Raw genomic sequence first — 24,188 nt, 5'->3', positions numbered from 1 at the left:
TTCAGGTGTTATAGGAAATCGGAGGTCGTGACAAGGAAGGGAAAACCGTTTGGAAAGAGCACAGCCCTAAGTATGTGGACACCGGTTCAATACCGACTCGCTAAGGGCTCTCCCACACACTGCCCTGTGCGCATAATCAGCCGTAAGTGGAAAGACACAACCTCTACTTAGAGGAGCGAGCATGCGTCTGCGGTTATGAAATAGATATGCGTCACGCCATTTGCAACTGAGATACGTCACGGCCAGCGAACCCCTAACTGTATGCATTTTTCCTGAGACCTTGTAGAGGCCACTGTGGAGACTGTCTCCCGTTCGAAGTTCCCAGCCCTGTTCCGTGAGCGGCACACAGCAGAGTGGGTAAGAACGTAGGCTCGGGGGCTCGGCTCCCTGGCCCTGCCGCACACCAGCTGTGTGACCTTGACCTTCTAGAGCCTGAGGGGCTGCAACAAAGCCTCTCCCCAACCCCGGGCCTCAGTTTCCTCATCTGTAAGATGAGAATTTCGCTGGGGATGGTAATTGGAGTGTGTGTGTGTGAATGGATGGATCGGCGTAAGCACTGAGAGCAGCATGGGGCCCAGAGCAGGCAGGACAGCGAGAGCCCAGGCTGGGGAGCTGGACTCGCTGGTTCCAGTCTGGGCCTGCACGATTCCGTAGCTTTCAGGAGCTTGGGGCCGCAGCCTGGCTGTGACTTTGTCGGACTCCCAGCCTGAGTGTGTGGGGCTGCTGGTTCCTCCCGCTTGCTGGGTAAAGCCCCCTGCTTCCTCTGAGCAGGACTCTTTCTGTCTCTTCCAGACTCCCAAGTATTTGGCTAGAGCTTTGAGATTGAATGCATAGGGCATGTTGCTTTTGCTGCTGCTGTTTTATGGCTAACATCTGTCTCCCACAATGGGGTAGTGTGTTCCGTCCCTGCCAGTAATCTGCTTTGGCCGCACTCAGCATAGGGGTAACACGCCAAAGCATCTACCTTGTACAAGCATGGTGGCTACCGTAAAAATACCCATTGCTTCCTGGTGTCTGCACACGTGTTCGATCCTAGTATTCGTGAGTGAGTTTAAACCTGGGCTCCGCAAACTCCAGCCCGTGGGCCAAGTGCCGGGGGTCCTCTGATGCCGTCTGATGCCGTCAGTGAGGTTTGCCTGGAACCATGGGCACGCCCGCGTGTTTTCAGGTTGTCTGGCTGCTCTCTCCCTGCCGTGGCTCGCTTGAATTGTGACAACAGGAACCCTGTGGCCCACCAGCTGGAAACATTCTCTATCTGGCGCCTTGGTCAGCTGTTTGCCAGCTGCGGGGCTAGATAACCACATCTTCCCCGCCAAGCCAGCATCCTGATAGAAAACGCTGCCCCTGAACTGGGCGCAAGTCCGCAGTCTTCCTACCATCAGTATGCAGTCATCTCGTAGGGGGATTTGGATAAAGGATTTATTCGCACATCTGTGTTCTCAGCAATTTAGATGACATGTTTTCTTCTCCTTTCTCGATGAGGAAAGTGGCATATCTTCGGGATAAGAAAGTTTCTCTAGAGAAAGAGGTAAATTAGATTTAGGGTCAATAAATATGCAAGCTCATATTCATACTGCTGGCTTTTGCCTAAATTGTATAATGTCCTAGCCAGCTACCTACCTGTCTAAGCGTGGTGGGTGGCCTCACGGGCGCATTCTCTGAACAAAGTGAGAGACAAGCCACCTCCCTTTGGGGTTGCCCAAAAGCGGATTAAGAGGCCCCAAGATCCTCCTCCTTTCCATGACTCGACGAGTGTCGGCGGTGTCTCTCAGGGGCTCTTCGAGGATCTACCCCCCACCCCCCGAAAGACAGGGTTTGGGGAAGGGACTCACAGTAGCTTCTAGTCCCTTATAACCCTTCGCCCTGTGGATCCTAACGGCCATGCTCTTCCATCAGAAGTCTTGACTTTTGTTCCATTCTCAGGTGAGATGAGGAACACCTATCCAGGGCCGTCTCTAATTTAGGTTCGTATAATTGAGATAGCATCCACTCGCCTTTCTTTAGATTATGACCAGTGTATTCAGTTTCCTTTCCTTGGGGGGCATTGTTTTCCATATTCCTTCATCCTCACCCCACATTGTTAGAATGTAATTCTGAACTTTCTCAATAATTATCGTAAGCGTGAATATCCTAAAATGGCATACTTTCAACATCACTATCCCTTCATCACGTTACTTTTACCCATGTCAGAGAATCACTTAGAGGTAATACAACAAAATAAATGCATGTGTCTTTAACTGATTGGGCCAGGCCCACCCACACTGTGGAGGGCAATCTGCTACTGATTAAAAGTCTGCTGACTCCAGTGTTAACATCATGTAAAACATACTTCACAGAATCACCTAGAATAGTGCTTGACCAAATATCTGGGTTGCGTGACCCAGCCAAGTGACACATGAAACGAACCAGCACAGACCTAGGTTCAGCCAGATGGAGAGGAGGCCACAGCTTTGCTGGGCAATCAGGAGTAGATCTGGTGAGACGTGGGTGGGGCTGCAGGGAAGAAGCCAGAGGGCTCCCCTGCCTGAAATGGGCATAAGACAGCAGGGGCCAAGGTAGGGACTGCTGACTCTGGGTTCCTGTCTCTTCCCGCCTGGAGATGCTCTGTGAGCAGGGGTTTGTTTGGACAAGGAGCTCCCCAGGCAGGATTCGGGGGTTCTCACCAGATAGAGGAGAAGCTTTAATTCGTCCCACTCCTGAAAAAAAGTAGAGCCAGGGAAAAATCACTTAAAAATATGCACACACACTGAACTTTTATTTTCACTTAAACTATACAAACATGCATCCTTTTTCGGATTCTTTTAGTTATGGCCAAAATCTCCCCGGGAGGAGGACCGCCTATGGAAGGTCTAAGTTGATTATCTGCAATCATATGCCCGTTACTGATGGTGTCCAGTTTGAGCTTGTTTTAAGAGAAGAGTGAAACTTGTCTCCCTCATCCGAGTGCAGAATCATTTTACATTTTTAATTGTTCTCCATATCTTACTTTGTCCTCAGCCTCGCCTAAGCTGACAGCAGTTCTGTTAATGACCAGTCTCAACTGAGTCATTCCAGAGGTTCGACTTAGTGTTCATAGAAACAAGCTTCTCAGTTTTCGTGTTCGTGCTTCATCGAGCTACACCAAATTCAATTATATTACATAATTCCAATAACAAGTTCCGCTGGCAGAAGCCGACCCGCGTGTGCAGTCACAGCTGGTCCCGTGGGTGCTCCCGTGTCACAGGGCGGTAGCAGAAGGATGCTGACAGCCCCGGACAGCCCACTCAGCCGGCACCCAGCACGGTATGGGCGGGGGCGGGCTGTTTGCCAGGAGAACGGAAAGGCCCGATGAGTCTGACGGGTCAGTTCAGAGCAAGTAGAGGAGAAGGTGCTCTGACGCTGGCAGGGGCCCAGAGGCAGGGAGGAGCCCATGCAGGCAGCATGCCCAGTGTCCGGAGCACAGCAGAACTGATGGAGAGAGCCCCCCAGACAGAGACTCAGCCAGGAGGATCCTCAGTACGTTGGTTCTGGTCTTTCTTGGGGAAGGAGCCCAAGCTGGCACGACGTTGCCCTCCCAGCAGCCCGGCCGTGGGTCTGGGGCTGGGAGCCTGCTTCAGGACACAGTCTGAAAACCAGGGCGCCAGTCCCCAGGGGAACCTGGGTGGCTGCTTCTAACTCATCACTGATAGGGAATGAAAGCATCTGCCTTCCTCCAAAACAATCTATTGACCAGGACCCTCAGCCCCGGGTTCTGTTGGCGTATCCTGATTCTCTTCATCGCGAAGTGACACGAGTTCCGCATGAATGCAGGGGAGGGAGGTGGTGTTGGACTGCCCTGAACTGTCCCAAAGAAGAACGGCGGTTGCATTTCTTAAAGGTGCATTTCTGACCCTGCTGGTCATCCAGGCCACCAGGTTGGGGAAGGAAGGGCTTTGTAAAAATCCACACTCCTGACTCCCATCCCTGATTGGTGGTTCCTGTGGGACGGAGGAGAGACCAGGAATGCAGCGGAGTTCGAGAACGTCACCAGCCAGCCGAGGTTTGGGAACCTGTGTCTTAGCTCAGGCTGGGCCACAGGCAGAGTCCGAGGTCCCGTCAGCCCCTTTGCACACCTCCAGGCATGAGAATTTGGGATGTTGGACCCGGTAAAGTGGAGGGAGGACCCCCTAATCCGTCAGTACGGAGTCCCAGTTGCAGTCTGGTGCAGGTGGCTGGTTTGTCTGCTGTGCGTGTCTCCCTCTGTGAGGAAGTGTTCGTCATCGAGGGAGCTGGGTGTTGAATGGATGTGGACGAGAGCAGGAGGGAGGTGCCCCCACCTCCGGAGAGAAATCTGAGGATGGAAGGGTGCTCATCCTCTGAGCAGAGAACAGCCCGGGGGCCCCGTCCCTCCCTGTCACCTTTGCAACTGCGTCCACGGCTGCCCTTGCTTCTTGGGGGCTCAGTTTCCCCAGACCCGAGGCGGGCTGCTGAAGTCCTCCCCAGCTCCAGTGCTCGGCCTCTTCTTCCCCATTTTCCATGGAGCCTGGATGGAGGAGCAGCGACTCAGGGAACAAGCCCTTCGTCATCATCACTGAGAATCTAATGATCGTCCTTTGACCTTTCATGAGACGAAGTTTTGAGCCTGAGTCGACAGAATGCGCACACCGTCTTTGTTCTAGCTGGTGGCCTGCGGGAAAGCAGAGCCCAGCGGGGCCGGCATGGGCCCGGGTTAGCCAGCAGGCACACCTGGCCCTGCTCCTGGAACCCTCGGACACCGCACAGAAGCTTGTGGGGATTTTGACTCTTTCATGAGCTCAAATCAACACATTTCCCCAGAGCTCTGCCTGTGAAACAAAACAGACAGTTGGCATTCCCAGACGCCGTGTGCGTGGTCTTTGCTGTGGAGGATTTCCTAATGACGTGCAGCTAAGAGAAGGGCAGAGAATGGATCAACCCAGTTGGAACAGCTTAAGATGGTGGAGACAGAAGACTTAACGAGGTGGTGTGAAAAGCCCGAGAGCAGCCAAGATGTCTTTGCAGCCCCAGTGTGGACACACCAATTAGAATTTACAAGGCTGCGGGGTCGGGAGAGCAAACGTAGGCAATGGGGGGAACAACAGAAGAGCAACCCAGAGGCTCTAGAGGCAGAGCCATCGCAGCCCCGGGGCTGGAAACCGACCATGCGTCCCGAGGATGCGTCCCGTCCCCACGAAAGAAAACAGCTGATCTCTGACGCTGAAGCATGAAACCATTTCCACAGCTGATCTAGAACAATTCCCACAAAGCCAGCCGTTTCTCTTTAGGTGACTAACACTTGGCGTTACGGTTTTCTATGTTTTCTTAGAGACACAGGAGGGTCCGTTCGGGAGAAACTCTCAGTATGGAACAGGCGAAGCGCTCACGGACGAGCCTCATGGGGCCAGGGCGGGGACACAGCGCAGGCTCGGCCCCTCCGTCCCCATCAGCCCCCGTCCTCCGCTCACCACCTCACTTGTCACAGCTTTCACACCAGTCCAGGTCCTGGCTGTACAGCTGGTGGGGTCCCGGCCCCTTTGAGAGCATGAGGCAAGGCACAGGTCGCTCTGGTCGGACCTGCCGGCAGGCACTGCGCGCACAGCCGGTGCAGCGTCCTGATGCCCATGGGCCTCCCGGGGCTCGGAGCCCTTGTTCCCTTTACGTATTTGCGCACCTGGGTCCCCAGGTATTCCCAGCCACACCTGGGTCCATAGAGACTCTGACAATACATTCATAAAGGCTTTGCTGTGTAAGCAAAGTCCTTGTTTTAGTTGTTGAATTTTTTTAATGTCTCTTTAGTACTTGAATACAGAAACAATTAATTCGTGAAATAATTAATAGACTTAATTTTTTTTAAAAAGTGACATATCTAGAAAAACAGAGCAGATAGTTCCATATTACATAATCCCACCCCCCCCAACACACATACTGAATTTACTCATTATTAGCATCTTACATTAGCCTGGAACATTGTTACAATTAATAAACCAGTATTGATACATTATTAAGTCAAGTGCACAGGTTCCGTTTTTCTTAGTTTTTACATAATGCTCTTTTTCTGTTGCAGGAACCTAACATACTACATTATATGTGGTTGTGTCTTCCTGGGCTCGGCTTGGCTCTAACAGTTTCTTAGATTTGATTTGTTTTGTTTTAAGTAGGCTCCACACCCCAACTGTAAAACGCCGAATTTAGAGTTGCATATATTCCCCGCCCTCGCCTGTGTTTACACACAATGTGCACACCTGCTCAGAGAGAGACCACGCAGAAGGGAGTGTGAGGCACAATCCCAGTGCCCCTCTGGGCAGTCTCCGTCTTCTGCTTTGTGCCCCTCTCTGCATAAGCCGGGGCCCCTGCTCGGTCCTCACCGACCCTCTCCCGTTGCACAGGGTGTTTCCGAGAGTCGTCTCGTGAACTCTCCACCAGGCAGCGTTCTTGGCTGCTGCTTGACCCGAGTGTGACTCTCGGGGGACAGCGTGTCCGTTGGGGGGGGGGGGTCACAAAGCCAAAGGACAAAGCAGGGCATCTTCACAAATCCTGTTTTACCCCAAGATTCAGGAGAAAATCATGGTTGCATTAACTCGTACTCAGAGACGGCTGCTGAGTGGACAGAAGCCCCTCGTGGGTTCAGCCAGGGTCAGGCTCACAGGTGCTCCCCGGGCGCGGCTGTCCTGGGATGTCCCTGCATCATGACCCACGCTGACAGGCTGGGAATGTGGCCCCAGGAAGCGTGGCTGGCCCTCTGTGCTCCTTGCTGCAGGACGGGCACACCATGCCGCCGAGTAACGAAGACCACGCTGCCCCTGGCCCTTCACGGCAGATTTCCCACAACCCGCAGCATGGAGCCCCTTGGGTTCCAACTTACCTGCAGAATTTCCAGTTTTTGCTTGAACGCCCTGAATGGGAAGATACATAAGAGTGAGAATCATCACATCCTCTTGGAGGCCAAATGGCAGCCACCTGGAGGGAGCCCAAGGCCTTCTCACCACCAGAACCTTGTCCCTGGGCCACATTTCACTTCTATCCCTCCTGCCTCCAATGACCTCCTGCCCCAGAGCATGCACCTTAGGGCCTCCTGCGATGGGTTTGTGCAAAGCCAGGAGGTGCTTTGTAGACCGTCACAGGCTTATCTGACACCCAACGGTGCCGAGCCCGGACGGGTCCATCCCACCTCCGTCAGCTGCCGACATGCATGTCAACAAGAAATACTTTCATCCTTAGGAAAGAGGAAAAAAAGTTGCTTTGGGAGAGAATATTCTCTACAGCTTCTAACAAGTTCAAAGAAAGTTGACCAGACGTTCCGGGCCTCCTACTGGAAGTTATCACATCTGAGGTCATCATACAAGAAATACATACATAAATGAATGGGGCCTAACTGTGACCCAGCCTCTGGATCCGGCTCCAAGTTACAGGGGTGCAGAGGACGGAGGAACTTGCAAAGCAAAACCACACAGATGGAATTTGCCAGCTCCTGTGATCATCGGAAAGAGCAGTGGAGACTCCGCAAGGTGGGTGGTATCATTTCTGAAACCAATAAATGGAAGAGAAGAACAGATGAAGAAAGAACCTATAGAGGAAAGGAGAAGAAAGACCAGCCCGCCCGTGGCTAACGGCAGACTCTGTCCGAACTCCGGACTTCCGACGAGCAGATGGACTTCAGTTAGGGCGTCAGGACCCAGCTGGAGACGAAACACTGAATATCGTGGTATTCATGAATAATACAATATTGAATGATATAATATGAAATATATGAATTGAATAATAATATTATAATATGAATAACATGACATTAAAGGATCATGGTTTATTTTTTTAAATGCCATAATGGTATTGTGGTTATGTTTTTAAAACCAAACAATCCTTATCTTCTGGAGATGTGCACTGAAACCAATACAGATCTGGAATTTGCTTAAGCATGCTACGGGCTTGGGGACATAAGTCGAAGAACATTGAAGTCAGGTGTCTGGGGACACATGGGGCCTTCCTTTTGCATATGTGTGAAATTTCCCACCTAAAAACAAGCCAGAGGGGAGAAAAGAACCCTGTGTTGGGGTCATTTCCAAGTGCAGGTGAATGAAAGCAGAGGAAGGGAGAATGACCACCAGAACAGCTAATCAAGGAGGTGAGAAGCCACAGGACCGGACAGGCTTGGAGAATGTTGAGAAATAACCGTGCACCTGTGGGCGGTTGGTGGGATTAGCACCGCTGTGTCTCCAGGAAAGGTGGCGCCCCTCACCGAGGTGTCTTTGTCTCCTCCCAGTTGGTCGGTGGGGAACTGGAGCACCTGCAGCCGGACGTGTGGTGGGGGCACTCAGAGCCGGCCCGTCCAGTGCACACGACGGGCCCACTATGTGTCGGAGCGGGTGGCAGCCAGCCTGTGTCCGCAGCCCGTGCCCTCCAGCCGACAGGCCTGCCACTCTCAGAGCTGCCCGCCCGCCTGGAGCACCGGGCCCTGGGCAGAGGTAAGTGGGGCAGGGTTGTGTGGGGGGGCAGCCAGTGGACCCCCCCCCCAGCGATTGCAGAGCTGGATTCTCACCGAGCCTTGCAGGGCCTGCTGTTGGACCTCCCGGGCTAGGTCTGATGGACTCCTTGCTGGTTGCTGCCCCTTGTCTTCCCGGACAGTGCTCTCGAACCTGCGGAAAGGGATGGAGGAAGAGGTCCGTGGCCTGTAAGAGCACTAACCCTTCGGCCAGGGCGCAGCTGCTGCCGGATGCCGTCTGTGGCTCGGAGCCCAAGCCCCGGACCCACGAAGTCTGTCTGCTCAAGCGCTGCCACAAGCACAAGAAGCTGCAGTGGCTTGTGTCTGCCTGGTCCCAGGTGGGTGCTGCCATTCAGGGTTTGGTACTACCACTCCCGGCTAGGTGCTGCCGGTCCCAGCTAGGTGCTCCTGGTCCCGGCTAGGTGCTACTGGTCCCGGCTAGGTACTGCTAGTCCCAGCGAGGTGCTGCTGGTCCCAAGGACATGTGCCTGGTCCCGCTAGGTGCTCCCGGTCCTGGCTAGGTGCTCCTGGTCCCAGCTAGGTTCTGCTAGTCCCGCCTAGGTGCTGCCGGTCCCAGGTACATGCGCCCGGTCCAGCTGGAACCGGGTCGCCAGCTCTCACCTGGGGGCTGCCTCCCCTCACCTGGCCTCGCTGCTTCCCGCTTCTCTTCCTTCACCCCTTCCTCCTCCGAGTCCGGTTCCGCCGCTCAGGCCACTCCTGGGCTTCAGCCCCTTCACAGCGCTCCCCTGCGGGGCATGCTGGGGGCTTTCCAATCACATCCTCCAAGCATGTCACCCAGCGGCATCCACGAGGCCATCGCTCACTGAGTGTTGAGGCCAGGACAAGTGGGGGACACTCATCATGCTGACAGGAGTCCGAGCCCATAGGAAGGAAGCCACCGCACTGTACCATCTGTGGGTGGTGTCCCGGTGGAAGGTCTTCACCCTGACCATTTCACGCACACGCACATGCCAGAGTTTCTCCCAGCAAGCCACAGAGGGGAGCCTCCCGGCGCCGTCTGCTCCGTAGTGCCAGGGACGCTCAAAGCACAACTGTAAGCAGCGCACGAGGGCGTGAGGCCGGAACCTGGGCAGGTGTCGCCACCTGGGCTCCTCCGTTTACGTCATCTGCAGACACTGAGCCGGATGCAATCACCCACTGGGCTCAGCACCTCCCACTCTGCGAGCTCAAGGCATCAATGCCTGAAGCCCGGACCTCTCTCCCAAGACCCTCAGAGCTCGGCCTTGCGGTGCCGCCGCGTGCATCGCTCTCATATGTGCTCTGGCTGCAGTGCTGCGTCCCCCTCATGGTCCGTGGTTTGCCTGGGGACCGCGTGAGCCACAGCCCGGGCTCCGAGCACTCCCTGGTGGGGAAAGGATGGATTCATGCTCAGAGCATGCTTGCTCCCTTCACTCGGCATTCGGAGGGAGGTTTGTGAGCCCTGGTGTCCTCCGGCTGCCCCTGCTCTGGGGGCCAGCGTCACGCCACAGCTGCCTGGTGCTGCTCCATGGGGCCCTGGGGTTCGGTCTTGTCTTTTGTATTAGATTTCTGCACTTTCCAGAATCAGCTGCAACCCAGCATTTTAGCTTCGCGGTGAAATGATAGCTTCAGAGCTACACCCTTCATGGTCTATATGTGCCCGGCCCCTTAAGATCCTCCTTTTTAAAACATAGATATGAAATGCCAAGGTCTAATAAATCTCGTTGAATTTTCACACTTCCGTTAATGTTCACGCAGATATAAGCGGAAGACAATGTGGCTCTCGGAGGATATAAAAGACAGCCACCAGCAAAGAAATATTTTTCACTCCCATCTTTTGTTTTTATTTTAGTGCTCTGTTACGTGTGGAAGAGGAACACAGAAAAGATTCTTAAGGTGTGCTGAAAAGCACGTTTCTGGGAAATACCGAGAGCTGGCCTCCAAGAAGTGCTTGCATCTGCCACAGCCCGGCGTGGAGCTGGAGCGCGCCTGTGCCCTGTTTCCCTGCCCCAGGCACCCCCTGCATGCAGCCACAGGCCCCCCTCGAGCCAGCTGGTTTGCCTCGCCCTGGTCTCAGGTAGGGTGGCACTCAGTTCCCACAGAGAGGTCGGCATAGCCTCCTGTTCTGGGAGCTGGCTGCTGGTGTAGGTGGGGAACTTTCTGTGAGCGTGTATCCCCAAACCCACTGAGCCAGGTCCTGACCTTTCTCTCCAGACTGGGTATGGGGCCCATGTTCCTGGGCATGGGTGCAGCTCTCCAAGGCTGGAGTCCACGGCCCGTGTGCCATGTTCTAAATCGTCACCCAATTAAGTGTGGGAAAACGTGTCTCGTTTTCTATAAAAGCTGGGCAGACGTCCCCAGAGACGCATGCGAACGGGGAAAAAGGACAGGATCTGGACTAAGTCAGCGACTGTACGTTCTGGCCCCGGAACCCTGAGGCCGTGCATGTGGGAAGGTGGTGGAGCACCCCAGACTGTCCAGGCCTGCCCGGGCTCTTCGTGCTCCCACCCCTTCCTCCGTCCACACCACCTTCCACTCAGGGAGAATTCTGTTGGTGTTGTTAAGTGTCTCTTACCTCGCCCCATTTCCTGCTTTAGATTCCTGGCAGTCCTCATCCTGGGGCCTGGCTGCCCTCCCTGCCCATTGTTCTGCTCCTCCGCCCGTGCTCCCTGATTCCTGCCTGTCCCGGGTCCCCTCACTGCTCTTGCTCCCGCTGCTCTTTCTGCTCTTGGCTCGGGGTGCGCCCAGGCCCAGGCCGGAGGGCTGTGGGGCACAGGCATCCTGAGCCCCTCCCACTGGCCAGACCCCGAGGAGTCTGGTCTCCGCTTCTCTGCCCAGGAGAGACGGGTGCTCACCCCCATCCAGCCCCGTATGCAGGAGCGGGGAGCGTTTTCTGACTCTGTAGTCTGTTGGTCCGGCCAGAGGAGAAGAACCACGGGAAGGAGCTCTTTCTCATTTGCACATGGTGGCCTGTCTCTGACTCTCCTCTTTGTGAAAGATGAAGGTAGAGGAGACAGAGGGATGGCGTATGATGGGTGTGTGGTGGCAGCCACCGTCCAGGTGCCCTGAACGCTTGCATTTAGAAATATATGAGCCCGTCTCCCAAAAGTGTTTAAATGAGAAATGGGCGTTCAGGAGGGCCTGTGTTGTAATGAGCACTGGGAGTTATAGGCAGACAATGAATCATGGAACACGACATCAAAAACTAGCGATGTCCTGTGAGGTGACTAACCGAACATAACAGAATAAAGAGATTGTTCTGCTTAAGTGATTGGAGCGGGAGGCATATGAACCATATCCCTCTCAAGCATTTTCTGTTTTAAGTAGACAAAATGTATCCATAACTACATTTTCCCAAGTGGGAAACCCCTCTCATTTTCTCGTGAGCTCCCAGTCTTTGCCGTGAGGTGAAGCAAGGGATGAGTGAAGAGTTGGGGTTTTCTCTGGGGCAGAGGTCGTACTCTCTCTGTCCCTCGGGAAGTGGGGGTCAGAGGCACAGAGACGTGGTTCCTGAGACCATTGTCCCTCTGCCAACAGGGACTCCCGACGCGGAGGCCACTCCCCAGCTTCGGCGGAGCCAGCCTTCAGCCGCTGTGCTTAATTTGGAGACTTTGGGAAAATTTAGAAAAACAGAGGTTTATCATCATTTCGTTGAACCCCAAACCTAAAATACATCTTGCATACATCTTTCTCCAGTCTGAAACGGTCACTGTGTTTGTCTAAGAAGTCATCTTTATCATAAGCTGCCTGAAGTTTTTATCCAGTGACTCATCTATTACGATCCGAGACTATACATTTTGGGGAGTAAGTAAGAACGCAAAGGGTATGTTTGCTGTCAGTGCTGGTACTCAAGGCTGTGCCCCCGAACTGGGGGAGATTGTCGGCCATAACAGATGGCCAGTGCCTGGCTGAACTCTGCCCCCAGACAGGCTTATTCTTGTCATAGTCGAAAGATCACGGTTTCTATTATGTGATCCTTAGGGTTTCTGTTGATTTAAACGGCTCTGCGTATCATCACTTTCCGTGGTGGTTGCCCGGTAGGTCTGACTTAGATCATTTTGGTCATTTGGGCTTAGGTGGTTCACGTGCTGATTGGGTCTGGGAGTGACTTACGTGGGAACACCTGTTGGGCTGTCTACATGACAGAGATGGGAGTGCGTCCTCATTGCAGGAGCTGGGGGCCCTGGCTTGTTCCGGGGGTTCTTCACCAGGACCGTGCGCAACTGACCTGGAAACCCAGAGGCTCTGAGGGGCAAGCAGCCGTGTTACTGATGATCAGTATTGCAGCTGTGACTGCAGTCGTGCTGACGTTGTGTCGAACACAAGCACACAGGCGCACACGTGTGCACAAGCACTGGGCATATGTGCACATGGGCATGCACACATGGGCACACACACACAGGCATGCACACACACGGGCATGCACACACACGGCACACACACAGGCATGCACACACACCGGCATGCACACACACCGTCATAGGCACACATGGGCATGCACACACACGGCACACACACAGGCATGCACACACACAGGCATGCACACACACAGGCATGCACACACACCATCATAGGCACACACGGGCATGCACACACACCGTCATAGGCACACATGGGCATGCACACACACGGCACACACACAGGCATGCACACACACAGGCATGCACACACACAGGCATGCACACACACCATCATAGGCACACACGGGCATGCACACACACAGGCATGCACACACACAGGCATGCACACACACCATCATAGGCACACACGGGCATGCACACACACCGTCATAGGCACACACGGGCATGCACACACACGGCACACACACAGTCATGCACACACACGGCACACAGACAGGCATGCACACACACTGTCATAGGCACACACGGGCATGCACACACACGGCACACACACAGGCATGCACACACGGGCATGCACACACACGGCACACACACAGGCATGCACACACGGGCATGCACACACAAGCACACACAGAATACACAGGCTCCCTGCGCCCTTCTGCCCAGTCGCCGGCCCACCTCTAAGAATTTGCTGCTGATCCGCTCTCTTCGTCTTGCAGCCATGGGTGGCGCACAAGGAGACAAGAACCTTCTTGCTGACATTGCTGGATAAGGTCGCAGCCCAGGCCGCCCCCGGAGTCGGAGGGAGTTTCTATTTGTAAGCCATTAAATTTGTGCAAAAACTCCCAGCTGCGTTTATGTTTATTTAGAGCCGAGGTTGTAATGCTGAGGCCCTCAGGGGCTGTACTCTCTCGTCCTGACCTGAGGAGACCCAAGTCTCTGGGGAGTGCTCCGTCGGCAGCCGCTGTGAACTTGGAGAGAGAGTACCCCCTGCCCCCAGGGCCGCAGGAAGAAGACAAATACAGGGAGCCTTCATGGGTCTCCCGGGAGGGGAGAGATGTCATCACATCGGGACAAGGAAGGTGTGAGACCTCTGACTGTCAGGAATGAAAGTGGATTTATTTACTAGCTGCTCCTGAGTTTGGGAGCTGAGCCCTGTGGCACTCCTGGGTCCCGTGAAGGGGGGGGGGCGGGGAGGTTGGAGGATTTGCCTTTGTTTTTTTTTTATTTTTTTTGTTTTTTGGGGTTTTTTTCCTTCATTTTTACTTTTTTTTTACATGTTAGTCACCATACAGCATATCCTTAGTTTTTGATGTAGTGTTCCATGATTCATTTTTTGCGTACAATGCCCAGTGTACCATGCAATACGTGCCCTCCTTACTACCCATCACCAGCCTATCCCATTCCCCCACCCCCCTCCCCTCTGAAGCCCTCAGTTTGTTTCTCAGAGTCCATACTCTCTCATGGTTCATTCCCCCTTCTGTTTACCCCCCCTTCATTCTTCCCTTCCTTCTCCTACCGATCTCCCTGCTATTCCTTATGTTCCACATATGAGTGAAACCATATGATAATTGTCTTTCTCTGCTTGACTTACTTAGCATAATCTCCTCCAGTCCCGTCCATGTTGCAGCAAATGTTGAGAATTTGTTCTTTCTGATGGCTGAGTAATATTCCATTGTATATATGGACCACATCTTCTTAATCCAGTCATCTGTTGAGGGGCATCTCGGCTCCTTCCACAATTTAGCTATTGTGGATGTTGCTGCTATGAACATTGGGGTGCAGGTGCCCCTTCTTTTCACTACATCTGTGTCTTTGCCAGAGTGTCAGCCGGGAGCTACAGAGTGGCAGGAATCACCAGCCTTTTGCCGTCAGGGCCAGTGACACACAATCATCCCTGTAATTTCAAACAAACCCAGAGGCAAACGTTATTTTAAAAATGCATCTCTTTGGATTTTTGATAGTGACTGAGAGTGACGATCGGTTTTCTGCACTCATCTCTTCAGAACGTATGTAGCCGCTCTGGTGCGGGATGTCTCAAAATACACGGATTGTTCCTGAAACAGAAGAAGTCCAGAAGGGAGAGGGTTTTCAGGATTTCAGTGTTCTGGAAAGTGCGTGCTTCGCAGGTCGCCACTCAGACCCTGGGGAAGTCTGAGACTGACACACCCGCAGGGGCCATCTCCGAGGGCAGACAGCAGGGAGGGCTCCCAGGAGGTGCCGTCACATTTGGCAAGCTTGTTTAATCCTGGAATGGCAAGAAGACCCTACTTGCTGACCTCGGGGTGGGGGGACCCGCCCCCTGGACCACAGCTGATCCCCTAGTCTGGCCGTCTTGGAAAGAGCCCTGGCTCAGCTGTGCATGGCCTCAGGCCTTGTATGAGGGAGGCAGGCATGCGGAGGTGAAGGACGAGAAGCAAAGGAGGGGTCCAAGGACCTGGAAGAGGCTGGAGGCCATAGACGGAGCAGCCCGGGGATGCTCTTCAGAGGGTGACGGTCCTGCTTCGCATTCTGCACCCACCCGCACAGGGGGGCTGCAGCTTCCTTGCTGCCTCCTCAGAATTGCCCACCTATGGGCCGTCCTTGCCCCGGGGACTTTGGGCAGCAGCAGGAGACACAGACCATAAACACATTCATGAATGTTGCAGAACTCTGGTGACGGCCCTACCAGGGCTGAAGGCGAGAAGAGCCCCCCTAGAGTGGGGGTCCCCGGTCCTCCTGCGTCTACAGCAGGGACACTGAGAGGTGGGCAGAAGTAAGCCAGGTGGCCAGGGGGGCAGCAGTCCATGCGGCTGCCAAGTGACAGTGACTGCCCAGGCCTACACGGGAAGTCTTGGCCTCTTTGTGAGATGGCCGGCTCACCTGGTGACGTGCCATGCACTGGCTCCGTGCGTGCTCTTGGCAGACTTTGATGTGGCAGGAGTCGGCTCCAAAAACAAAAAGATGAGAGGGAAAGGCATTTGCCGACATGGCTGTGGTCAGCTAGAGCGAGGGCTCTGCGAGCATGGCCCGGCCCACAGCTAAAGAGCCGTGCTTAGAAATGCGGGGTCTCAGGTTCCACCCGGGCTGCCGAAGCTCCAGGTTTGGGGCGGGTCCAGCAGGTGTTTGACATCGGCTTTGAGACCCGCTGACCTGGGGTGGAGCCAGCAGCCTTGGGGTCTGGACAGATGGCCACGGCGGTCGTCACCGTGTGTAGGTCGGTGGACAAGGGCAGGTCTCCGTCCCTGTAGCACACTGGCCACCTGCGTCCTGCCATCTGCAGGAAGAATTACCTAAAATGCTCAGGTTAAACCCCATCGAGCTGAGGAAGACGCCATCAGCTTTGACTTCCAGATCCAAGTCCTGGAGCCTCTCTTCCTGGAGTGTGAAGGATCGCAGTTTGAGTAGGGACAGTAAATCCCAGAGAGGGGCGACTCCCTTGTGTCCAGCACTCAGTATCCGGTGCCTAGATTGGCGCCTGGCACCTGGCCGGTGAGAGATTCCGGCTGTGAATAAATGGGTCCAGGACACAAAGAATCAATCCCTTCCTCGTGATTTTAAGTGGTTAAAATGATGGCTAGATCTCTTGGTTTTCAACTGAGACACGTTGTCAGCAAGGCTGGGATTCTGCCCCCGCTGCTGCCGATGATGGGGGCTCCGGCGTGGGCAGCGAGGTCGTGGACGTGTACAGATGCAGATGTGACCAGTGAGCAGCTGAGCCCCGGGCCAGTGCAGCTGGCCTTCCTCAAGGTCTCAGCCGGCCACAGCTGGGAGGCGCTCGGAGGGCAGAGTGAAAAGCCAGACCTGGGCTGCCGCGGGACGTTCAGATAGACGCAGTAGGCAGCGGGGAACGTCTGACTCCATCATCGATGAGCCTGCTAATTCCGAAGCCAGACACGAAATCTGCCCACACCGTTCTTTTTTTTTCTGACTACTACAGCCATATATTGAACCTGAGTTGTTGACAGCTTTAGCTGATGTTGGTTTTGTAGGGAAGGGGTAAGCCTCACGGACATGTTCCAGACCCACGTGCTTATCAGCTGGAGCCCTGCATCTTCACCTCTGGGGGCCCTGCCATCCTTTAGCTAAAGAGGAGACAAGAAAAAACAATTCCTTTAGCCTATGAGTTTCCCGGACTCTGACTTGACAGAGATGTTTACCCGCTCCGTTGGAGCCCCTACCCCACGGGGTTTGAAAAGGTGCCTTGCAAGGTTCTGCTCGTGGTGGGTCCTGGGAAAGAAGCAGGGGAACAGCTGGCTGCTGCCTTGCAGGCCGACTCCAGCTGTGGGAAGGCAGCCACAGGCTTTGCTAACCGCACTTGCTCGAATGGGGTGATGGCGTGCCGTCTTGTGCGTTTTGGCAAGCCGCCTGTGCCGTGGACGGGCCGGTTCCGCACCGATCTATCCTTGCATTTTACAGGATTTAGCATCCCAGCCACGCACCAGACGCCCACAGTGGTATCTGACCCCTCTTCTTGCAGGTGCTCCTTAATTGCCTGCATTCTTGACATTTTTGAACGAGGAACCTTGTTGGAGCACAATTTACATAATTCAGTCTAGACGTCAAGCAGCTCTCTGTTTGGACAGATCAGTGCTTGCTGGTTTGGGTTCCTCCGTCTCTCTGGTGGCCCATCCCCCGATGTCTTGCCCACCGTTGAGCTCAGATGGACCCACACACATGGTCTGTAGGCTGTGAGCCTGGCAGCCTGGTGAAGGACGACCGAACCGTGCAGCTCCTCTGTGCCCCAGCTCCGCTATGCTAACCTGCTCAGAGTGCCAGGGACTATGTGTTCCAGAGCCATGCCCGCGGGAGGATGCCAGCGAGCCCAGGAGGCTGCTGTTGCCACCTCCAGGCAGGCACCCAGAGTCTGGGAACTGGGGTCTAGAGGGGACTTCGTTTTATCGTGCCTCTGTGGGAGTTGGCTTGTTAAGGTTTCCCCGGCAAGAGCCGCAGAAAGGGTGCCGGGGTGATGACCTTCCATGAAGGGCATTGTTTCTGGTGCCAGCCACAGAGCCTGGGTGGGTGCAGGGAATGATCTTGGTACCCCCAGATATGCTCCAGTTTCCTTGTGTTTATGAGACATGGACCAGTCAAGAGCATTTTAGACCTCCAGTACTTGCCCCCTCTGTCCACACCGGGGATTAATCCAGAATCTGGTCTGCTTCCTCACAATCACTGTGGAGTCCGGGTGGAGGGGAGGCTTGGAAGAGAGGCTGCCCCGGGACCCGGCAGCCCCGGATGACCTCTGTGCATGTGTTTCTCGTAGTGCACGGCCAGCTGTGGGGGCGGCGTGCAGACCAGGGCCGTGCAGTGCCTGGCGGGGGGCCGGCCGGCCTTGGGCTGCTTCGTGCACCAGAAGCCCACCGCCTCCCTGGCCTGCAACACCCACTTCTGCCCCATCGCAGAGAAGAAAGGTGAGTGTCTGGAGCCCCTCGGCTTGGCCTTGGCATCTCGGGGTGGGGCTGTCCCGTGTCTGGAGCGGTTCCTTAGTGGGCCCGAGGAAGTGGGGTGTCCGTGGTTAGAAAGCCCTGGTGTTGGGGTCTTGCTGTCTTTCAGAGAAGGAACAACTGAAGTTCGGTAGCAGGTGGCCCGGCTGTTGTCCCCAGTGTCTCTAAGTGGGCGGGTGCCACACAGAAGGAAGGACACGCCAGTCCTGAGGGACCTTCCTAGGGGGGCCTTGTGGAAACAGCCACTCTCACAGGGCCGCATCTTCCCTAGAGGGCCGCCCTCCGCAGCCTCGGAGCCGTGCCCCCCCCCGCCCCGCCCCCGGGCTGACTCGGCCTTTGCTGCGTTTCAGATGGTGCCTGCAGAGACCACTTCCCCTGGTGCTCTCTGGTGCCCCAGCACGGGATGTGCAGTCACCAGTTCTACGGAGAGCGGTGCTGCAAGACGTGCTCAGCCTCCAACCTGTGAGGCCCGGGCGGCTGTGCCCAGGGCGGACAGAGAGGTGCCGTGCCTTCAGCCCACTCCAGCTGCGCGGCGGGCATCGAACACGGCCGAGGAGGACGCGAGCCGGGGAGGAAGAGCTGGGTCCGGCTCTCCGATAGGACAGTGTGTGTGTGTGTGTGTGTGTGTGTGTGTGTGTGTGTGTGTGTGGGCGCATGCGCGTGCAGGTCGCGGGTCTGAAGGCTTGCCTGGGCGCGCACGCACACGTGTTTGGGTGAAGCACGGAGGCGGCCTGAGTCATGCTCCTTGCACTTGAGCTGAATCAAGTCAGAAAGACAGAAGGAGCTGAACTTGCTAAACGCTGCATATGTGGAGAAAGAAGGAAAGGCCGTGAAATTAGGAATAAGTACGACAGATCTGCCACTAAGTACGCCGGCCTCCGCCCCCCTCGAGGCCCTGCCCCGGGTCCGACTAAGCAGCCTCCCTCCGGAGAAGCAGCTGGCTGGGACAGCTCCCGGCTGGCGTCCCCAGGGCCCCCTCTTCCCGCCGCAGCAGCCCGGCTTCTCTCTGCTGGGACAAGAGCCCGTGGCCCCTGGAAGGGGCACCTGCCGGACCGGTGGGGAGGCTGGACTCCGGACCCCGGTCCCAACTGGAGACTTCGCCTCTGGAAACGGGAAACACGAAATCCTGCTACGGTGCTTCAGACTCTGGTCCCTTTCAGACTCATGCGAGGGAGGAGAGAACTTTCCTATCCTGCGTGTTACCCTTCGTTATTGACAAGCGCGCATCTCTATTCCAGCCCGTTCCTTAATGCTTCTCTCTGAAATGACAGAATCACGGGTTACACCAGAGTCAGAGAGCGACCAGCTACGCCGCACCCCTGCTGTCCCGGTGGGGTGCTGGCTGTCCTGGCCCGGCGGACGTCTGCGGACGTGGTGACCCTCAGAACCCCATGTTTCCTTTGCCTGTGTTGTGCTGTTTTTGAATTTTTTCCTGTGAATTCTGGTGGTTCTGTAAGACCCGTTCCGAAAGAAGGGCAGCATTCCCGGATGGAGCCGCATGCAGGCCCCCGACACCCTGCTCAGGGTCGGTGCTGCTCGGCATTGTCCTTCCTCCACATGGCTCCATTCCGGGGACCACCCGGATATTTATATTTGCTGAAGTTTTATAATAAATGTTATATGGTGCCGCTTGCTTGTGGTCTGCTGACTCCTCACGAGTTTTGCACCTGAGATCGGGGGCCTGGCACGGAGTCAGGGAACTGGTCCGTGGACAGAGTTGGGGCCCTGGAATCCAGGAGAAAGTGCTGGAACTGGTCTGAGGACAAAGCGTGCCCCTAAATGAGGAGGCTACAGGGAAGAGAGCAGGTGAGCGGGGATGGAGGTGGCCAGGGTAGGGGTGGGCAGGACGCTGGGGCCACCCAGCCCGGGGACCAAGGTTTTTGCAGCTTCCACTGGAACCTGAGTGGGCAGAGCCTCCCTGGGCAGAATTAATGCAAGGGTGACCCCTGACCCTGTGATTCCTGCTTTATTAGACAGGGTTCTGTACAGAAACAGAAACAGTGGGTGTTCTATAGAGAGAGAAGGGACATTTATTTTGGGACTTGGCTCACATGATGATGGGGGTGGGCAGATCCGAACTCTGTAGGGCAGAAGGCTGGAAAGCAGGCAGGGTTTCTGTGTTGCAGTCTTGAGGCCACATGCCTTCTCAGGGAAACCTCAGTCTTTGCTCCTAAGGCCTTCAACGGATTGGGTGAGGCCCACCCACATTCTGGGGGATCATCTGCTTTACTCAAAGGCTGCTGATTTGACCGTTAAGTGTTAATCACATGTGAAATATACCTTCACAGCAAATCGGTCTAGTGTTTGACCAAACGGGTAAGCACCGGAGCTGAGGCACGTCGCCGTGTGGCACCCACCACCACACCACCCCCCTTGGCCTGGATTAAACCAGCCCTCATGGGGCACCATGGAACGTCCCAGTCACCCTCCGCACCTCCCCGGCCCGCAGACAGCCCCAGCTGCTGAGGCGGCTCAGCAAGCCTCCGCTGGCACATGGCCCACCCGTGGGGACAGAAGCCTAATCCCCACTCACAGACAGGAAGGTGAGACTGAGAATGGACGCAGCGCTTGCTGGTGTCCCGGCCAGAGGAGGCTGGGCTGCGACTGTGCGGGACTCAGGCAGCTCGTTCTAACACACGAGGGGCTTGTTGATCCACCAAGACCCTGGGCCCCTCCCCAGACCTCTGGCCTTCTACAGATTTCCAGTAACCCTCCAGGACTGTTTCCAGTGACCCTTCATTGGACATCTGCTGTCTGGTTGTGGGAAGGGGGCAAAAATCGGGCAGACGTGGTTCTGCCTTCGAGGACTTCATGTTCCGTCGGAAACGGCAAAGCGCTGTATCAGGACAGGCAGGCAGAGCAGGGGGAGCTTGGCTCCCGTCAACGAGGGAAGAGGTAGGACAGGAGAGGGGCAGCCTTGCACCCCGGAACATGGTCAGCCTTTTTCCCCCGGGCATGGCCTGCGCCGGGTCTGCCCCCCAGCCTGAACTGACACGTGCCCTTTAAGGGGTGAGTGCACTGCCCTGTTGTGTCTGTCTCAGTCCCTGACCAGAACCTTCATCTGCTCTCTGCTGTGACACGTGACCATCAGAGTGGCACAGGCTCCATGTCCCTTGATGTTTATTTGGCATTGCTGCAGGCCAAGCACAGAGACGGGCACTGTGCCCGTGAAACCCCACGTGCCCCTCCACTGTGGGGACGAGCACTGGCTTCCTGTCACGTGCAGCCTGGCCCCTGGGAGCCCCCCTCCATCCGTGCCAGCCGTGGGGCTGCTCTCCTCAGCACCGCTGTCTTCAGGCCCTTGTGGGCCGGGTCAACGCACCTGCTTCTGCTGCCGGTGGCCGGGGAGTCCTGGGAGCTCCACGGAGGCAGGAGACACGGGCAGTGACTGGAATCTTCTACTGCATGTCTGGAACCCTGCTCTACCCACCCCTGCAACACCCTGGGAAAATCTAGCCCATGGAGAGTCTCTTTCCTTAGGAGTGATGGGATGTGGGTTTTTTCTCAACAACCTTAGTTTCTCCTGAAAATGTGTGTTCCCAATATAATCTCACTGCTTGGAATTGGAAGAAAGTTCTAGGTGTGAAGCTTTTAGGTCCTGTGTGGATGAAGTCAGAATCCAGGCACAAGGAGATTACCCCCCACCAACCCCTTGTAGGAAATGTCTGAATTTGAGGGTGAGTGGCTCCCCAGCCGCCCCCCACTCACTGCCCCCCTTTCTGGGGGCTGCCCTGTGGGCTGAGTGAGGAAGAGCTGATGCTGGAACCACAGCTTATGGGGCCTCACTCTGGGTTCTGGACCCCAGGGGTCTCGACCCCATGGCTGAGGAATCCCCATGTGATCCGCACTCCTCTGGCCCCAGCGGTGAGAGCAGAAAGTGGGAAAGGATTGGGCTGATGGGAATCTGGGTACAGGTGACAATCCAGGGGACGCAGATTGTGCGTTCAAAATTACAAGCATCAAAATTACAGTTGAACGGTGAAAAATAGTCGCTCTGTTTTCCACGCGTATTTTATATTGCTAGCACTTGAAGCATCCCGATGAACTCTCATTCCCTGCTGGCCCAGAACTGACTATGACACGGCCAGTTCTCCCGCCCGCTCCCTCGTGGAGGGTCCTGCCCTGGTGTGCAGGGTAGGGAAACTCGCCTTTAACAGGGCCATACATTCAGATGCTTGAAGAACGGCTCCTCTGGGCACGGGCAGGTTCCTGGTGGGGCAGCCGTTCTGGAACACAGCCTCACCGCGTGCAGAGGTCGGGCCGGCACTGACGGCCTTAGATGGGTTGCAAGCACGCGAGCTGGTCACGGAAGGCCAGGGCCCTGCCCACCGGGATGGCTTTCTGCCTTGGGACATCATTGCAAGCTCTTTCCCTCAAACGCCGTGATCGGGCACCTGTCCCCGGGGGGACACCTGGCTTAACGCCACAGAGAATGAAGCCTGCAGGCCGCTGCAGGGATGCTGGGCTGCGCCTGCCCTTTTGCAGCTTCTGTCAGGTGAGCAGAGTCCCCAGACGAAGTGGAGGTGCCCGGAGAGGTGACGCTTGGCCCCAGAACCCGAACCCAGCTTTGCAGGGCCACCTAGACATGAGAACAGGTGCTGCGTGAGGGGCAGGGTCATGGATCTGTACACGCAGAGCCCTGTTTCATTTCCACACTTGGGTTTCCACACACAAACCCAGTATATAAGGGATAGATGGGCATTTGAAGTGAGTTTTTTACACCAGTTAATTTTGATATGACTTTTTTCAACTCAAAGTTATCAAAGGCTTTCGCTGACACTTCAGCAAGTCCTATTTGCCAATTTCCAGAAGAAAACAAGAGCACGGAAGGTCAGAGAGGGCACAAATAATGGGCGTGCCGGGCAGTGGGGCGAGACCCGTGAGTCTCGCCTGCACACACAGCACACGATTTCACTGAAACTACTTCCATTCTCCTCCAGGTGAGAAAGTGGCTTTCCCTGTCATCCTGGCCAAGAGCATGGCACTGCCAGAAGGGACAGCAGCAGGACCCCGGCCCTCGATGCGTCCACCTCCCTGCACTCGCCCCAGGCTAGATGCTGACCCGGTCAGGCACCTATACCCCTCATCCCGGCCCGGACTCCTCTACGGCAGCCTCAGTCAGCACCCCACAGGAGTAAGAGGGGCCGAAAGAACCTGGATGCTATGCGCCACCATCCATGCGTCCGTTAATTCAACGTCAGCCCCGCACACCCACTGTATCCATCAGCGTGGCCACGGGAATGACAACCCCGAGACCTCAGGGCCTTACGACACCAGCTTGCTCCTGGATCCTGTTGCGAATTGGCAACACATTGTCTGTGAGTCTGTCCTGGAGGGACAGCAGCTCCACCCGAGGACATGCTGTCCTTAGGGCAGAGGGAAACCAGTCAGAAGCCACCAGAAACGGCAGCAGCCTCTTACTGCCTCTTCCCAGAATGGACATGGCGCCCCTTGCGCTCACGCCCCACTGTCCGGACAGAGCGAGGCTCGTGGTGAAGTCCCTGTGACTTGGGCAGGGACGCCCGGCATGGCCCAGCACAGCTGTGGGGTGGTCCCTGCCCTCAGCGGGAAAGAAGTGAGTAATTCGTGAGAGCCACGCCATCTCACACCTGCTGTGTGCCAGGCACGGTGCTAGGTCCTGCGTCCCGACCTGCATGGAACCCCTTCCCTTCAAGGCTCCCCCAGCGTGGCCCAGGACAAGTCATTTCACCTCCCTCACTGTTGGCTCATTATCCATAAAAAAAGGACATAGATTTTTCAGGTTTCCCAGAAATTCTAAGGTGCTGGCTTTTGCACTTCACTTATGATTAAGCTAATCCTTTACTGGAGGCCATGAACCGGCCCCAAGAACAGGATCTTAGCCCGTGTCATCGGACTGGAAGGGAAAGAGGGTCTCCTGCCTTGCATTAGAGGACAGAAGAGGGCTCTGGGGAGTTTGAATGGATCATTTTGGAAATGCCTATTGAAGTG

The 24,188-nt window shown here is 55.5% G+C and overlaps 1 protein-coding gene across 1 annotated transcript in view; it reads left to right on the top strand.

Annotated features, from left to right (window-relative positions):
* The window catches only part of ADAMTS16 (ADAM metallopeptidase with thrombospondin type 1 motif 16), a 148,356-nt gene extending 128,506 nt beyond the window's left edge, over positions 1-19,850 (top strand). Inside the window, exons 19-23 of the mRNA XM_045807991.2 lie at positions 8,234-8,435; positions 8,596-8,790; positions 10,284-10,508; positions 18,038-18,185; positions 18,569-19,850. Of these exons, the coding sequence (XP_045663947.2) occupies positions 8,234-8,435; positions 8,596-8,790; positions 10,284-10,508; positions 18,038-18,185; positions 18,569-18,684 (886 nt within the window). The 3' untranslated portion in view covers positions 18,685-19,850. The remainder of the gene's footprint in view (positions 1-8,233; positions 8,436-8,595; positions 8,791-10,283; positions 10,509-18,037; positions 18,186-18,568) is intronic.
* The last annotated feature ends 4,338 nt before the right edge of the window (positions 19,851-24,188 follow it).

The sequence above is a fragment of the Ursus americanus genome, chromosome 15, assembly GCF_024610735.1.
Source record: "Ursus americanus isolate L20-20 chromosome 15, mUrsAme1.1.p, whole genome shotgun sequence".
Taxonomy (NCBI): Eukaryota; Metazoa; Chordata; class Mammalia; order Carnivora; family Ursidae; genus Ursus; species Ursus americanus.
Note: the sequence above shows the minus strand (reverse complement) of the source record. Positions and strands in the feature narration are given on the sequence as shown.